The sequence below is a fragment of the Protopterus annectens genome, chromosome 13.part0 (genome assembly GCF_019279795.1).
Source record: "Protopterus annectens isolate FY-2018-M chromosome 13.part0, PAN1.0, whole genome shotgun sequence".
Classification (NCBI taxonomy): Eukaryota; Metazoa; Chordata; order Ceratodontiformes; family Protopteridae; genus Protopterus; species Protopterus annectens.
Genome location: NC_056747.1, coordinates 1348306646 through 1348326204, shown reverse-complemented (window position 1 = coordinate 1348326204; position 19559 = coordinate 1348306646). Strand labels below are relative to the sequence as shown.

The following is a 19559-nucleotide window of genomic DNA, read 5'->3' as shown; positions in this document are numbered from 1 at the left end:
TTTAGCACTAGTCATGTCATGGAGGAAATCTGTCATAGTTCCCAATTTGCACTTATCTGTGAACTTGGTCAGCTAAGGGCCCTTGACATTAGCTTTTACCTCCGAAAAGTAGATGCCAGATATAAGCAATCCCAGCATGGAGCCCTAAGGTACCCTGCCAGTTACTGGTCTCTTAGTGGAGGTGGAAGCACCAATTCTGACTTCCTAGGACCATAGCCAGGTCCAGGTAGGTGGTATGTGCCATTTTCCCCTTATTCATTGTCTTGATGATCTTCTCAAAGAAGTCCAACCGGTGTAGTAGGCATGATATTCCCTTGACAAAGCCAAACTGGGTGGGGTCCAATGTCTGAAGGTTGCCTATGTCTTTGTTAATTGTGTCCTTATTAATTCATTCCATGGCTTTGCATATTAGACTAGTCAGACTAATAGGTTTGTAGTTTCCATGGTTGGATGATGGTCCACTCTTGTGAAGTGATATAACTATTTAAAAAGTCCTCCTTTGTCGTGGTGTAAAGCCTCTTTTGAGGCTGTAGTTGAAAAGTCACCCAAGTGTCCTGATATGTCATGTTTCCAGCTATTTAGGAGGTATCCCAGGATATTGTTGGTGGTCCATTGAGGCTGTGCTTTTCACCTTAATGAGCGCCATCATGACCTGCTCCCTTGTAATAGTTGGAGGGATTATACTGGCAGGTATTTCATTGGGGGAGTATGAGATGAATTTGTCAGCCAGCAAATTCACTATGTCGCTTTGCTCACTGAAAGTTACACCATTTGACCACCAGTTTGGTACACTAATTTGTGCTGCCTTTGAGGTTTTGGACATAGCTGTAGAAGGCCTTGTGGTTGTCTTTAGCCTATGAAGCTATCTGGAACTCATAATTGGCCTTGTTGGACTTAATTAGTCTTCCTAGTTTCCTGTTCAGTTTAATTAGAGAGCTCTGATCATTAAGGGGGTTTAGTCCTTCTAGTTTCCTGTTCAGTTTAATTAGAGAGCTCCAATCATTAAGGGGGTTTAGTCCTCTATAAGTTTCCTATTCAGTTTAATTAGAGAGCTCCGATCATTAAGGGGGTTTAGTCCTCCTAGTTTCCTATTCAGTTTAATTAGAGAGCTCCGATCATTAAGGGGGTTTAGTCCTTGTAGTTTCCTATTCAGTTTAATTAGAGAGCTCTGATCATTAAGGGGGTTTAGTCCTCCTAGTTTCCTTTTTAGTTTAATTAGAGAGCTCTGATCATTAAGGGGGTTTAGTCCTCCTAGTTTCCTGTTCAGTTCAATTAGAGAGCTCCGATCATTAAGGGGGTTTAGTCCTCCCAGTTTCCTATTCAGTTTAATTAGAGAGCTCCGATCATTAAGGGGGTTTTGTCCTCCTAGTTTCCTGTTCAGTTTAATTAGAGAGCTCCGATCATTAAGGGGGTTTAGTCCTTCTTGTTTCCTGTTCAGTTTAATTAGAGAGCTCCGATCATTAAGGGGGTTTTGTCCTCCTAGTTTCCTGTTCAGTTTAATTAGAGAGCTCCGATCATTAAGGGGGTTTAGTCCTTCTTGTTTCCTGTTCAGTTTAATTAGAGAGCTCCGATCATTAATGGGGTTTAGTCCTTCTAGTTTCCTGTTCAGTTTAATTAGAGAGCTCCGATCATTAAGGGGGTTTTGTCCTCCTAGTTTCCTGTTCAGTTTAATTAGAGAGCTCCGATCATTAAGGGGGTTTAGTCCTTCTTGTTTCCTGTTCAGTTTAATTAGAGAGCTCCGATCATTAAGGGGGTTTTGTCCTCCTAGTTTCCTGTTCAGTTTAATTAGAGAGCTCCGATCATTAAGGGGGTTTAGTCCTCCTAGTTTCCTGTTCAGTTTAATTAGAGAGCTCCAGTCATTAAGGGGGTTTAGTCCTTCTAGTTTCCTGTTCAGTTTAATTAGAGCGCTCCGATCATTAAGGGGGTTACTTTTCCTGCTTTTAGCCGTGACCTTCATGACCTTTTTCCTTTTGTAGGTTAGGATTCCAACAGAGTGGTTTGTTTTTAGAGTTTGCTTTGGGCTTAATGTTAGTAGATAAGCAGTCTTTATGCAGTCATTTACATGGTTGTACATACATGCATGTGTTCTTCGATACACCATCTTGATTGTATTAAATTACATTCCTTATATAATACAGCACCACTGTGTTTTAAATTTGTATGTCTAAACACAATCAGGAGTGCAGCACCCTCATCCCCCCTTAAAGGGGACACTGCAATATCAGCACTCCATGTACATGGTGTGGGAGTAGAACCCACAGCCTTCAGCACCAAAGGCAAGTATGCTACCTGTTCTTCTACTAATACTGCTTTTAAAATGTATAGCACAAACACTGATGATGACCATTTGCTAAACAAAACTGTTACATTGAAAATAGACTTAGCATGAGCAACAGTAAATGTCTCTTTCCTTGAAACTCAAACTTCCTTGAAAACGCACTGAAACTCTACAGTCCTTGAAAAGTTTGGAACTGTTTCACAGAAGTAATCGAGCTGTAGGGACCTGTATTGAACGTACAGGGTTTAAGCCTGAATGAGTCAACCAACCTGCCATGTTTAACTGGGGCCTTTTATTTACACACACAGTTCTCCCTAACCTGCTATTGCCTTCATGAATGCCATATTTGTCCAGAATGAGAATGTTAACATAACAGCTTCAGCCTAAATCCAAAATCACCATTCCATTTCAGTTTAAATGCACTTGCATAGTACTAGAGATACAAGATGCTACTAAGGATACACTCTGCACGTGTCCCTTAAAGAAGAAATATTACACATGCAGACTGCATTCTTAAAGAAGAAATGTAAGTTTTTGAGGCAGACTCCCCATCTAGTGTGCCCACACATGGTAGTGGGCCATAGGCCATTTCCTAGGTTGGCTAGTGCTGGATCCGGCTCTGTCTATCACCCCAATATGGAGGGCTGTGCATTCCATACCCTAATGACCGTATATATACTAACTATGAAGCCGCTTATTTTTAGGGGTAAAACAATTCTTTTGTACCCTCAGTGTTGAGTAACCTTGTTGCTAGTAGGCCTAGTACTGATGTTAAAAGTTTGGCAGTATGACAGTTCATGACAAACTGTCACACAGCTATATTTATTCACACCTATGTCATAGCTATTAATTTTATTATTATAAAACTGACCTGAGAATTAAGCACTGTGCATTTCTTATTGATTTCTTCTTTAAGTTTTCCCCTGATAACCTGTGTCATACAATGTACTGCACCAGCTGAATTTGCATAAATATTTTAGGGCCACATATGTCAGTTTCATGTAACATAGTTTTGGTAGTTTGACAGTTTTCAGATATGAATATTTATATTTGCTGTTTGGAGGGCGTCAGTGGTTGTACCATCACATCTCAAAGCTAGCTGAAAAGCCGTTCACCCTAGTGCAGACTTCAGCAATGTCGTGATTTATGGTATGAGTTTCAGGTGCAGACTTTAGCAATGTCATATGATTTATGGTATGAGTTTCAGGTGCAGTCTTTAGCAATGTCATATGATTTATGGTTTGAGTTTCAGGTGCAGACTTTAGCAATGTCATGTGATTTATGGTATGAGTTTCAGGTCACATGCTTACCATCATCTCAGGTAATAGTATCCTTTAACGTAGTTCATTAATACTGATGTATGATAACTGTTTCAAGTCGTGTGTGTTTTTCTTACTTTGTAAATTCTACTTTAGCAACAAGTCACTGACACCAGATAGCAAGGATTTTCTTGGCTCATAGAAACTGCTAATGGATTGTTGTATCTTTTCTACAGGTGACAGACATGATGCAGAAAGCATTGTTCGACTTTCTTAAGCACAGATTCGAAGGAAGGTAAGTAAGTAAAGAATATAGAAGTATGTTGATGTTTGACATCGCCTGTAACCTGGGGCTTGGCTTTGTGTCACACCACTTATTTTGCTGTAAAATAGATAGATAGAGGGAGTGAGATGGCTAACCAGACAGATAGGCACATGAAGTACTTGGGCTATGGAGTCTGTTATCTCTCAAGTGATGGATTATAGTAATTCCCTGTTGTTTAGATAAAGTTTCCATTTCACTATTTGTGCTTTGTACTGTGTGTTTGCAGTAGCAAACATAATTATTTGAATGATAAAAAATATTCATTTTATTATTGTGCATTCAATTCATATCTGTTTTCTGAATGAATGTCATTGTATGCCCCAAAGCATCTAAATAAGAAATATCTATTTTTTGTTGTCCTTAATCCTTAATAAATTAATTTAGAAGAGGAGCCGAATACCTGTTTTTAGCCATTTATTTTTTCAAAGTAACAATAAATTACTGCAATTATTTATTTCATCTAGACAGACAGTGCTTGATGTTCTTCATGTTTCACTGTTGCAGTCATCACTTGTAGGTTATTCCTGCTAGGTAGACCTCGGCTGGCCTGAATACCAGAGTAAAGAGTATCCCTCCTGCGTCATCTGCAGGTCGCCAGGGCAGGGACTGATGTCAAATCATTAGTGGTATAAAGCAAGGTAGCTGACACCATTACATCAGTCTTTCTTGCCGTGGAGCCCAAAGCAGAAGTGGTTTGTGTGTGCATCAGTCAGCCATTGCCAGCGTGAAGACGAAAAAATGACTAAAGCTAAGTATCCTGTTGGGGATCTTTTTCTTGCACTAACCGATGTCTGAAAAAAGTAAATAATTGTCTCCACTGTGGAAAACAAATACCACACCAAGACTTCCATCATCTGTGTATAACTTGTTTAGGCCCAGACCTCAACATCTTTAGGTGTCGGTTCTGTCCTCTCTTTAATGCTAGGGTCATCTGCCATAGAGCTGAATTTGTAGCCAGACATTTTAAGGAGATCCCTTCTCAGTACGTAATGGCATCCATCGGTCAACCTCCTGTGGATTTCCCCAAAAAGAGAAAAGATAAAGAAAAAGACAGATCAGACAAACTTAGACCTACAGACGCTTCCAACCTGAAGACCACTAGCACAGCGGAATTCAGTGAGGTGACTACGCAGCCCCTGTTAACAGCTGCATAGCCAGTGCAGGCCTCTACCAAGACCCTTTCAGAGTCCGGTATGCTGACGGATCAGACTACGCCTGTGGATCCATCAGTTGTCATCCCCTCGGTTGGGTCTGGAGCCGCTCTGCAGGCACCAGCTTCAGAGGAGGCCTTTCAGATAGCCGATGCCAGACACAAACCGATGGCCATACCTCCAGCCTCAGCTGCATCCAGGCCCATTGAAACACTGAGGCCTAAAAGCAAGGCCACTCCTATAAAAACAATTCCCAGTCACCATCTTCCTCAGGCCCAGCCTGCACAGTCACAGCAGCTACTTAAGATGGATGAGGATCGTACACACTAATCAGAGGCAGACGACCCCAGCCAAAAGCAAAAGGGGCATTTCCCAGAGATCCTCTCTGAACCTGACACTGAGGAATCAGACTTTCTGGATTCAAACAATGAACAGCAACCTCTTACTACCTTTGAGGTCTCTGATGAAGAGGAATCCATCCCATCTGCACCCCCCCCCAGGACTATCTTTTGGCGAGACCTTACATGCCCTCAGGGAACACTTCCATTGGGAAACTCAGGGCTACCTCAGTCTAAGAAGAGACTAAGAGAGCTTCTGGACCTTCTCCAGCATAAGCCCTTAGCCATTTCTCCCATTTTGGATGTGGTAGAGTATGTATTTATGGAGTCTAGCATCACCCCTGATGCCCTGCCTCCTGCAACCAGAAATCCAGATAGGTATTAGAAGGTGCCATACACCCACAAATATTTATTCAAAAACCCTGCAGCGACCCAGTGGTCATCACCCAGGGATCCAAAGGGGCTAGGGCCAGTTCCTCTAAAAAATCCATTTCCTTCTGACAAGGATAGCAGAGCCATAGACAGATGGTGAAAAAAGGTATACACCTCTGCTACCTTAGCTATCAGAGCTCTTAACTGCCAGTTCCATAAGCTTAAATATCTGGAACTCTTAAAGCAAAGAATTTCCTCCTTGCCAGACAGTTCATCTTCCAGAGAACTGGCAGAGCTCTAGCACTCCAGTTCTCAAGTGGCAAAGCATTCCCTGCACTGTGGATTTGATGCCCTAGAAACCTCCAGCATGGCTGCTGTTGCGGGGTCAGTCATTAGGAGACATGCATGGCTGAAAGAGCAGCCGCTGCTTGAGCATGTTAAATTCAAACTCCTAGATGCCCCCCTAGATAAGGAATACAGCCTCTGCCTGATCATGTTAAAGCCAAACTCCTAGACGCACCCCTAGATAAGGAATATAGCCTCTGCCTGATCATGTTAAAGCCAAACTCCTAGATGCCCCCCTAGATAAGGAATACAGCCTCTGCCTGATCATGTTAAAGCCAAACTCCTAGACGCACCCCTAGATAAGGAATACAGCCTCTGCCTGATCATGTTAAAGCCAAACTCCTAGATGCCCCCCTAGATAAGGAATACAGCCTCTGCCTGATCATGTTAAAGCCAAACTCCTAGATGCACCCCTAGATAAGGAATACAGCCTCTGCCTGATCATGTTAAAGCCAAACTCCTAGATGCACCCCTAGATAAGGAATACAGCCTCTGCCTGATCATGTTAAAGCCAAACTCCTAGACGCACCCCTAGATAAGGAATACAGCCTCTGCCTGATCATGTTAAAGCCAAACTCCTAGATGCCCCCATAGATAAGGAATACAGCCTCAGCCTGATCATGTTAAAGCCAAACTCCTAGACGCACCCCTAGATAAGGAATACAGCCTCTGCCTGATCATGTTAAAGCCAAACTCCTAGATGCACCCCTAGATAAGGAATACAGCCTCTGCCTGATCATGTTAAAGCCAAACTCCTAGACGCACCCCTAGATAAGGAATACAGCCTCTGCCTGATCATGTTAAAGCCAAACTCCTAGATGCCCCCCTAGATAAGGAATACAGCCTCTGCCTGATCATGTTAAAGCCAAACTCCTAGACGCACCCCTAGATAAGGAATACAGCCTCTGCCTGATCATGTTAAAGCCAAACTCCTAGATGCCCCCCTAGATAAGGAATACAGCCTCTGCCTGATCATGTTAAATTCAAACTCCTAGCTGCACCCCTAGATAAGGAATACAGCCTCTGCCTGATCATGTTAAAGCCAAACTCCTAGATGCACCCCTAGATAAGGAATACAGCCTCTGCCTGATCATGTTAAAGCCAAACTCCTAGATGCCCCCCTAGATAAGGAATACAGCCTCTGCCTGATCATGTTAAAGCCAAACTCCTAGATGCCCCCCTAGATAAGGAATACAGCCTCTGCCTGATCATGTTAAATTCAAACTCCTAGACGCACCCCTAGATAAGGAATACAGCCTCTGCCTGATCATGTTAAAGCCAAACTCCTAGCTGCACCCCTAGATAAGGAATACAGCCTCTGCCTGATCATGTTAAATTCAAACTCCTAGACGCACCCCTAGATAAGGAATGCAGCCTCTGCCTGATCATGTTAAAGCCAAACTCCTAGATGCCCCCCTAGATAAGGAATACAGCCTCTGCCTGATCATGTTAAAGCCAAACTCCTAGATGCCCCCCTAGATAAGGAATACAGCCTCTGCCTGATCATGTTAAAGCCAAACTCCTAGATGCCCCCCTAGATAAGGAATACAGCCTCTGCCTGATCATGTTAAAGCCAAACTCCTAGATGCCCCTAGATAAGGAATACAGCCTCTGCCTGATCATGTTAAAGCCAAACTCCTAGATGCCCCCCTAGATAAGGAATACAGCCTCTGCCTGATCATGTTAAATTCAAACTCCTAGATGCCCCCCTACATAAGGAATACAGCCTCTGCCTGATCATGTTAAAGCCAAACTCCTAGCTGCACCCCTAGATAAGGAATACAGCCTCTGCCTGATCATGTTAAATTCAAACTCCTAGATGCCCCCCTAGATAAGGAATACAGCCTCTGCCTGATCATGTTAAATTCAAACTCCTAGATGCCCCCTAGATAAGGAATACAGCCTATGCCTGATCATGTTAAATTCAAACTCCTAGATGCCCCCCTAGATAAGGAATACAGCCTCTGCCTGATCATGTTAAAGCCAAACTCCTAGACGCACCCCTAGATAAGGACCGCTTGTTTGGATCTAAGGCGGAAGAAGTGATCAAGAGAATGGAGGATAAGGCCAAGTAAATGCACACAGTGAAAGATTTCCTCCAAGTACAACCTCCCAGGTTCAGCAGGAACTTTCCCACCAAACACTGGTCCTTTCCTTTCCAATCAAAGCCTGTGCAAAACAAAGGGTGCAGGGATAGACCCCCCCCCCAGCAGCAACTACAAAGCCAGCTGAGGCCCAGACAATGGACCTCTACAACCTCCAGGGTAGGAAGTTCTAAGTCCACTCCCTACCCTAAGGACTCACAATGACTCATCTACCCCCCTCTCCCTCCCACAGGCTGTGAGGAAGGCTATCCCTTTTCAAAGACAACTAGCTAGCCATCACAGCAGATCAGTGGGTCCAAAAAATCATTTCCCAAGGATACAGATTCTCATTCAAACAGAACCCACACTTATCAAGGTACCCGGACATGCCAGCAAATCAGCAGGCAGAGGCCCTCTGCCAAATTCAGAAACTTTGTGCTCAAGGGGCAGTGGAGCCTGTACCTCAGGAACAAGCTGGAAAAGAGTTTTATTCAAGATTGTTCCTAGTACCCAGGAAAGAGGGCACTTAGTGCCCTATTCTAGCTCTGTCCATGCTGTTTCGTTTGTGGATCTGTCCATGCTAAACTTTTTCCTGCTAGTGCAAAAATTCAAAATGCTTACACTCCAAAAATGTTTGCCCATGCTGACTCAAAATTCCTGGCTAGTTGCCCTAGATCTGAAGGATGCCTACCTCCATATCCCTATAAGGGAATCCTGCAGAAGGTTCCTTCACTTCAGAGCAGGCTCACAACACTTTCAATTCTCTGCTCTGCCCTTTGGCTTATCTACTGCTCCCAGAGTTTTCACCAAATTCCTGGGCTTTATCATTGCATTCTGCAGGCAGAAAAACATACAAATTTACCCCTACTTGGACAGTTGTCTCATCCAGGCAGACAGCAGGGAAAAGCTCCTGCAGGACCTCAACTTTGTCTAAGCCCTCCTTACCTTTCTGGGATTTACCATCAACAAGGAAAAATCCCTTTTCCAGCCCACAAGACAGATGACCTACTTGAGAGCTCTACTGGACACAGCTCATAGCAAGGAAGTTCCTGCAAGCTCTGGGGTACATAGCCTCCTGCATCCTGCAGGTGCCCTTGGCCAGAATTCACATGTGAAAACTGCAATGGTACCTTAAAAACTTTTGGTGCCAACACTCTCAGTCTCTGGAGCTACAGCTACCTCTTATTCTCTGCATGTTCCTACATCATGCCTTATAATTGTTCCCACATCTCTTCTTATACATTGTTCCTACATTTTTCCTTATACATTGTTCCTACATCTCTCCTTATACGTTGTTCCTACATCTCTCCTTATAGAATGTTCATACAGCTCTCCTTACACATTGTACCTACATGTCTCCTTATACATTGTTCCTACATCTATCCTTATACATTGTTTCTCATCTTTCCTTATACATTGTTCCTATATCTCTCCTCATACATTGTTCCTACATCTCTCCTTATACGTTGCACCTACATCTTTCCTTATATATTGTTCCTACATCTCTCGGTATACCTTGTTCCTACATCTTTCCTTATACATTGTTCCTACATCCCTCCTTATAATTGTTCCAACATCTCTTCTTAAACGTTGTTCCTACATCTTTCCTTATACATTGCTCCTACATCTCTCCTTATATGTTGTTTCTACATCTCTCCTTATAGAATGTTCATACATCTCTCCTTATACATTGTACCTACATGTCTCCTTATACATTGTTCCTGCATCTTTCCTTATACATTGTTTCTCATCTTTCCTTATACATTGTTCTACATCTCTCCTCATACATTGTTCCAACATCTCTCCTTATACATTGTTCCTACATCTTTCCTTATATATTGTTCCTACATCTCTCCATATACGTTGTCCCTACATCTTTCCTTATACATTGTTCCTACATCTCTCCTTATACATTGTTCCTACATCTCTCCTTATACTGTGTTCCTACATCTCTCCTTATACGTTGTTCCTACATCTTTCCTTATACATTGTTCCTACAACTCTCCTTATACGTTGTTCCTACATCTCTCCTTATACAATGTTCCTACATCTCTCCTTATACATTGTTCCTATACTTCTCCTTATACATTGTTCCTACATCTCTCCTTATACATTGTTCCTACATCTTTCCTTATATATTGTTTTTCCTATTTCCTTATACATTGTTCCTACATCTTTCCTTATACGTTGTTCCTACATTTCTCCTTAAACATTGTTTTTCATCTTTCCTTATACATTGTTCATACATCTTTCCTTATATATTGTTCCTACATTTTTCCTTATACGTTGCTCCTACATATTTCCTTATACATTGTTCCTACATCTCTCCTTATAATTGTTCCTACACCTCTTCTTATACGTTGTTCATACATCTTTACTTATACATTGTTCCTACATCTCTCCTTATACGTTGTTCCTACATGTCTCCTTATACATTGTTCCTACATCTTTCCTTATATATTGTTTCTCATCTTTCCTTATACATTGTTCCTACATCTCTCTTCATACATTGTTCCTACATCTCTCCTCATACATTGTTCCTACATCTCTCCTCATACATTGTTCCTACATCTCTCCTTATATGTTATTCCTACATCTCTCCGTATACAATGTTCCTACATCTTTCCTTATACATTGTTCCTACATCTCTCCTTATACGTTGTTCCTACATCTTTCCTTATACGTTGTTCCTACATCTTTCCTTATACATTGTTTCTCATCTTTCCTTATACATTGTTCCTACATCTCTCCTCATACATTGTTCCTACAACTTTCCTTATAAATTGTTTCTCATCTTTCCTTATACATTGTTCCTAAATCTCTCCTTATACGTTGTTCCTGCATCTTTCCTTATACACTGTTACTCATCTTTCCTTATACATTATTCCTACATCTCTCCTCATACATTGTTTCTACATCTTTCCTTATACTTTGTTCCTACATCTCTCCTTATACGTTGTTCCTACATCTCTCCTTATACGTTGTTCCTACATCTTTCCTTATACATTGCTCCTACATCTTTCCTTATACATTGTTCCTACATCTCTCCTTATACGTTGTTCCTAAATCTTTCCTTATATATTGTTCCTACATTTCTCCGTATAAGTTGTTCCTACATCTTTCCTTATACATTGTTCCTACATCTGTCCTTATACATTGTTCCTACATCTCTCCTTATACAGTGTTCCTACATCTCTCCTTATATGTTGTTCCTACATCTCTCCTTATACGTATCTCTCCTTATACATTGTTCTTACATCTTTCCTTATCCATTGTTCCTACATCTCTCCTTATACGTTGTTTCTACATCTCTCCTTATACATTGTTCCTATACTTCCCCTTATACAGTGTTCCTACATCTTTCCTTATACATTGTTTCTCATCTTTCCTTGTACATTGTTCCTGCATCTCTCCTTATACATTGTTCCTACATCTTTCCTTATACATTGTTCCTGCATCTTTCCTTATACGTTGTTCCTACATCTCTCAAAAACATTGTTTTTCATCTTTCCTTAAACATTGTTCATACATCTTTCCTTATACATTGTTCCTACATCTTTCCTTATACATTGTTTTGCATCTTTCCTTATACATTGTTCCTACATCTTTCCTTATACATTGTTCCTACATCTTTCCTTATACATTGTATTTCATCTTTCCTTACACATTGTTTTTCATCTTTCCTTATACATTGTTTTTCATCTTTCCTTACACATTGTATTTCATCTTTCCTTATACATTGTTCCTACATCTCTCCTTATACGTTGTTCCTACATCTCTCCTTATACGTTGTTTCTGCATCTTTCCTTACACGTTGTTCCTACATCTCTCCTTATACATTGTTCCTACATCTCTCCGTATTTGTTGTTACATCTCTCCTTATACATTGTTCCTACATCTCTCCTTATACGTTGTTCCTACATCTTTCCTTATCCATTGTTCCTACATCTCTCCTTATACGTATCTCTCCTTATACATTGTTCCTGCATCTCTCCTTATACATTGTTCCTACATCTCTCCTTATATGCTGTTCCTACACCTCTCCTTATACGTTGCTCCTACATCTCTCTTTATTCATTGTTTCTACATCCCTCCTTATACATTGTTCCTACATGTCTCCTTATACATTGTTCCTACATCTTTTCTTATACATTGTTTCTCATCTTTCCTTATACATTGTTCCTACATCTCTCCTTATACATTGTTCCTACATCTTTCCTTATATGTTGTTCTAACATCTTTCCTTATACATTGTTTCTCATCTTTCTTTATATATTGTTCCTACATCTCTCCTTATACATTATTCCTACATCTCTCTTTATACGTTGTTCCTACATCTTTCCTTATACGTTGTTCCTGCATCTTTCCTTATACATTGTTCCTGCATCTTTCCTTATACATTGTTCCAGCATATCTCCTTATACATTGTTCCTACATCTCTCCTTATACGTTGTTCCTACATCTTTCCTTATGTGTTGTTCCTACATCTTTCCTTATACATTGTTCCTACATCTCTCCTCATGCAATGTTCCTACATCTCTCCTCATACAATGTTCCTACATCTCTCCTTATACAATGTTCCTACATCTCTCCTTTTATGTATCTCTCCTTATACATTGTTCCTTCATCTTTATTTTTCCATTGTTCCTACATCTCTCCTTATACATTCTTCCTACATCTCCTCTTATACATTGTTGCTATATCTCTCGTTATACGTTGTTCCTTCATCTTTCTTTATACATTCTTCCTACATCTCTCCTTATACATTGTTCCTACATCTCTCCTTGTACAGTGTTCCTACATCTTTCCTTATACATTGTTTCTCATCTTTCCTTATACATTGTTCCTACATCTCTCCTTATACATTGTTCCTATATCTTTCCTTATATGTTGTTCCTACATCTTTCCTTATATGTTGTTCAAAAATCTTTCCTTATACATTGTTTCTCATCTTTCCTTATATATTGTTCCTACGTCTCTCCATATACATTGTTCCTACATCTCTCCTTATATGTTGTTCCTACACCTTTCCTTATACATTGTTCCTACATCTTTCCTTATACATTGTTCCTACATCTCTCTTTATATATTATTCCTACGTCTTTCCTTATATGATGTTTCTACATCTTTCCTTATAAACTGTTCCTATATCTCTCCTTATACATTGTTCCTACATCTTTCCTTATACATTGTTCCTACATCTTTCCTTATACATTGTTTCTCATCTTTCCTTATACATTGTTCCTACATCTCTCCTTATAAGTTGTTCCTACATCTTTCCTTATACATTGTTTCTCATCTTTCCTTATACATTGTTCCTACATCTATCCTCATACATTGTTCCTACATCTTTCCTTATAAATTGTTTCTCATCTTTCCTTATACATTGTTCCTACATCTCTCCTCATACATTGTTCCTACATCTCTCTTTATATGTTGTTCCTGCATCTTTCCTTATACACTGTTACTCATCTTTCCTTACACATTGTTCCTACATCTCTCCTCATGCATTGTCCTACATCTTTCCTTATACGTTGTTCCTACATCTCTCCTTTTACGTTGCTCCTACATCTTTCCTTATACATTGCTCCTACATCTTTCCTTATACATTGTTCCTACATCTCTCCTTATACATTGTTCCTACATCTTTCCTTAAATATTGTTCCTACATCTCTCCATATAAGTTGTTCCTACATCTTTCCTTATACATTGTTCCTACATCTCTCTTTATACGTTGTTCCTACATCTTTCCTTATACATTGTTCCTACATCTTTCCTTATACATTGTTCCTACATATCTCCTTATACATTGTTCCTACATCTCTTTTTATACGTATCTCTCCTTATACATTGTTCCTGCATCTCTCCTTATACATTGTTCCTACATGTCTCCTTATACATTGTTCCTATATCTTTCCTTATATATTGTTTCTCATCTTTCCTTATACATTGTTCCTACATCTCTCCTTATACATTGTTCCTACATCTTTCCTTATATGTTGTTCTAACATCTTTCCTTATATGTTGTTCCTACATCTTTCATTATACATTGTTTCTCATCTTTCCTTATTTATTGTTCCTACATCTCTCCTTATACATTGTTCCTACATCTCTCTTTATACGTTGTTCCTACATCTTTCCTTATACGTTGTTCCTACATCTTTCCTTATACATTGTTCCAACATATCTCCTTGTACATTGTTCCTACATCTCTCCTTATACGTTGTTCCTACATCTTTCCTTATATGTTGTTCCTACATCTTTCCTTATACATTGTTCCTATATCTCTGCTGATACATTGTTCCTACATCTCTCCTTATACGTTGTTCCTACATCTTTCCATATACATTGTTCCTACATCTCTCCTTATATGTTGTTCCTACATCTCTCCTTGTACAATGTTCCTACATCTCTCCGTATACATTGTTCCTTCATGTCTCCTTATACATTGTTCCTGCATCTTTCCTTATCCATTGTTCCTACATCTCTCCTTATACGTTGTTCCTACATATCTCCTTATACAATGTTCCTACAGCTATCCTTATACATTGTTCCTATATCTCTCCTTATACAATGTTCCTACATCTCTCCTTATACATTGTTCCTACATCTCTACTTATACGTTGTTCCTACATCTCTCCTTATAAATTGTTCCTATATCTCTCCATATACAATGTTCCTACATCTTTCCTTATACGTTGTTCCTACATCTTTCCTTATACATTGTTCCTACATCTCTCCTCATACATTGTTCCTACATCTCTCCTCATACAATGTTCCAACATCTCTCCTTATACAATGTTCCTACATCTCTCCTTATACATTGTTCCTACATCTCTCCTTATACATTGTTCCTACATCTCTCCTTATACAATGTTCCTACATCTCTCCTTATATGTATCTCTCCTTATACATTGTTCCTTCATCTTTCCTTTTCAATTGTTCCTACATCTCTCCTTATACATTATTCCTACATCTCTGCTTATATGTCGTTGCTACATCTCTCCTTATACAATGTTCCTACATCTCCTCTTATACATTGTTGCTATATCTCTCCTTATACATTGTTCCTACATCTTTCCTTATACATTGTTCCTACATCTCTCCTTATACATTGTTCCTACATCTCTCCTTATACGTTGTTCCTTCATCTTTCTTTATACATTCTTCCTACATCTCTCCTTATACATTGTTCCTACATCTCTCCTTGTACAGTGTTCCTACATCTTTCCTTATACATTGTTTCTCATCTTTCCTTATACATTGTTCCTACATCTCTCCTTATACATTGTTCCTACGTCTTTCCTTATATGTTGTTCCTACATCTTTCCTTATACAGTGTTCCTATATCTCTCCTTATACATTGTTCCTACATCTCTCCTTATACGTTGTTCCTACATCTTTCCGTATACATTGTTCCTACATCTCTCCTTATATGTTGTTCCTACATCTCTCCTTGTACAATGTTCCTACATCTCTCCTTATACATTGTTCCTGCATCTTTCCTTATCCATTGCTCCTACAACTCTCCTTATACGTTGTTCTTAGATCTCTCCGTATACAATGTTCCTACATCTCTCCTTATACATTGTTCCTTTATCTCTCCTTATACAATGTTCCTACATCTCTCCTTATACATTGTTCCTACATCTTTCCTTATACATTGTTCCTACATCTCTACTTATACATTGTTCCTACATCTCTCCTTATACATTGTTCCTATATCTCTCCTTATACAATGTTCCTACATCTTTCCTTATACGTTGTTCCTGCATCTTTTCTAACACATTGTTCTACATCTCTCCTTATACATTGTTCCTACATCTCTCCTTATACATTGTTCCTACATCTCTCCTTATACATTGTTCCTACATCTCTCCTCATACAATGTTCCTACATCTCTCCTTATACAATGTTCCTACATCTCTCCTTTTACAATGTTCCTACATCTCTCCTTATATGTATCTTCCCTTATACATTCTTCTTTCGTCTTTCCTTTTCCATTGTTCCTACATCTCTCCTTATACATTCTTCCTACATCTTTCCTTATACATTGTTCCTACATCTCTCCTTATATGTCTTTGTTACATCTCTCCTTATACAATGTTCCTACATCTCTCCTTATACATTGTTCCTACATCTCTCCTTATTCGTTGTTCCTACATCTTTCCTTATTCATTGTTCGTACATCTCTCCTTATACATATTTCCTACATCTTTCCTTATACATTGTTCCTACATCTCTCCTTATACATTGTTCCGATATCTCTCCTTATACAATGTTCCTACATCTTTCCTTATACGTTGTTCCTACATCTTTCTTTATACATTGTTCCTACATCTCTCCTTTTACATTGTTCCTACATCTCTCCTTATACATTGTTCCTACATCTCTCCTCATGCAATGTTCCCACTTCTCTCCTAATACAATGTTCCTACATCTCTCCTCATACAATGTTCCTAGATCTCTCCTTATACATTGTTCCTACATCTTTCCTTATACGTTGTTCCTACATCTTTCCTTATACATTGTTCCTACATCTCTCCTTATACATTGTTCCTACATCTCTCCTTATACATTGTTCCTACATCTTTCCTTATACGTTGTTCCTACATCTTTCCTTATACATTGTTCCTACATCTCTCCTTATACATTGTTCCTACATCTCTCCTTAAACAATGTTCCTACATCTCTTCTTTTATGTATCTCTCCTTATGGGTCTACTACTAATTACCGACACGACGATTCCCCGACAGAAAACTCACCGACGCCAGATGACCGACAACACACAAACCCGACAACGCAAAACACCGAACACCATTACACCGACACACGGAACGTAAACAACACGCGACACTACATAGCATGCACACTAGCCCTGACCCAAACCCTAACCCTAAGGTCCGACACTATCGCACACTTCACCTACCTGCACCCTAACTCCTTTAACCCCTAGCCCAAGCTCCGACACTAACGCACATCACCTACCTGCACCCTAACCCTAACTCACTTAACCCACCCCTAGCCCAAGCTCCGACACTACACACATCACCTACCTGCACCCTAACCCTAACTCCTTAACCCACCCCTAGCCCAAGCTCCGACACTAACGCACACATCACCTACCTGCACCCTAACCCTAACCCACTTAACCCACCCCTAGCCCTAGCTCCGACACTAACGCACACATCACCTACCTGCACCCTAACCCTAACTCACTTAACCCGTCCCTAAACTACAGTCCCTCACTAGCACACACTTACCTTACCCGAACCATACCTCCGACACGAACACACACTCACCTTTCCCACAGCCTAACCCGACATCCCACAATCTCGAGCACTTACCTGACCGCTCCTAACTCCGTCACCATCGCACACTTACCGCGTCGCGATCGCACATTCCCTTGTTGGTCTTTCCGCTGTCGGCAAATCGCCCTGTCGGTACACTTACCTGTCGGTCATCTGGCGTCGGTGAGTTTTCTGTCGGGGAATCGTCGTTTCGGGCATTAGTAGTAGACCCCTCCTTATACATTGTTCATTCATCTTTCCTTTTCCATTGTTCCTACATCTCTCTTTATACATTGTTCCTACATTTTTCCTTATATGTTGTTCCTACATCTCTCCTTATACATTGTTCCTACATCTTTCCTTATACATTGTTCCTACATCTCTCCTCATGCAATGTTCCTACATCTCTCCTTATACAATGTTCCTACATCTCTCCTTATACATTGTTCCTACATCTCTCCTCATACAATGTTCCTACATCTCTCCTTATACATTGTTCCTACATCTCTCCTTATATGTATCTCTCCTTATACATTGTTCCTTCATCTTTCCTTTTCTGTTGTTCCTACATCTTTGCTTATACATTGTTCCTACATCTCTCCTCATGCAATGTTCCTACATCTCTCCTTATACAATGTTCCTACATCTCTCCTTATACATTGTTCCTACATCTCTCCTTATACAATGTTCCTACATCTCTCCTTAGACATTGTTCCAACATCTCTCCTTATACTTTGTTCCAACATCTCTCCTTATACGTTGTTCCTACATCTTTCCTTATTCCTTGTTCCTACATCTCTCCATATACGTTGTTCCTACATCTCTCCTTATACAATGTTCCTATATCTCTCCTTAGACATTGTTTCTACATCTTTTCTTATACATTGTTCCTACATCTCTCCTTATATGTTGTTCCTACATCTCTCCTTATACATTGTTCCTACATGGGAGGGTGGTCTAATGGTTAAGGTGTTTGCTTTACAAACACAAGGTGCAGGGTTTGAGTCTCACAAGGGATAATTGGCTAGGCTTAAAATGGTTCACAAGGGCAGTTAGCTTAGTACTAAGCTAAGCTATGAACCTACATCTCTCCTTATACATTGTTCCTACATCTCTCCTTATACAGTGTTCCTACATCTTTCCTTATACATTGTTTCTCATCTTTCCTTATACATTGTTCTTACATCTCTCCTTATACATTGTTCCTACATCTCTCCTTATATGTTGTTCCTACATCTTTCCTTATACATTGTTTTTCATCTTTCCTTATACATTGTTCCTACATCTATCTGTATACATTGTTCCTACATCTCTCCTTATACATTGTTCCTACATCTCTCCTTATACAATGTTCCTACATCTCTCCTTATACAATGTTCCTACATCTCTCCTTATATGTTGTTCCTACATCTTTCCTTATACATTGTTCCTACATCTCTTCTTATACTTTATTCCTACATCTCTACCTATGCATTGTTCCTGCATATCTCCTTATACATTGTTCCTACATCTCTCCTTATATGTTGTTCCTACATCTCTCCTTATACATTGTTTCTCATCTTTCCTTATACATTGTTCATACATCTTTCCTTATGCATTGTTCCTACATCTCTCCTTATACGTTGTTCCTACATCTTTCCTTATTCATTGTTCATACATCTTTCCTTATACATTCTTTCTACATCTCCTTATACGTTGTGCCTACATCTTTCCTTATACATTCTTCCTACATCTCTCCTTATACGTTGTTCCAACATCTTTCCTTATACATTGTTTCTCATCTTTCCTTATACGTTGTTCCTACATCTCTCCTTATACATTGTTCCTACATCTCTCCTTATACATTGTTTCTCATCTTTCCTTATACATTGTTCATACATCTTTCCTTATACATTGTTCCTACATCTCCTTATACGTTGTTCCTACATCTTTCCTTATACATTGCTGCTACATCTCTCCTTATACATTGTTCCTACATCTCTCCTTATACATTGTTCCTACATCTCTCCTTATACATTGTTTCTCATCTTTCCTTATACATTGTTCCTACATCTCCTTATACGTTGTTCCTACATCTCTCCTTATATGTTGTTCCTACATCTTTCCTTATACATTGT

General features: G+C 39.7%; 1 protein-coding gene across 7 annotated transcripts in view; it reads left to right on the top strand.

Annotated features, from left to right (window-relative positions):
• The window catches only part of CACNB1 (calcium voltage-gated channel auxiliary subunit beta 1), a 2104836-nt gene that overhangs the window by 1816734 nt on the left and 268543 nt on the right, over positions 1–19559 (top strand). For all 7 annotated transcript variants that reach the window (XM_044055375.1, XM_044055374.1, XM_044055371.1 and 4 more), the window contains one exon: positions 3774–3832. In XM_044055375.1, coding sequence (XP_043911310.1) covers positions 3774–3832 — 59 coding nt within the window. The remainder of the gene's footprint in view (positions 1–3773; positions 3833–19559) is intronic.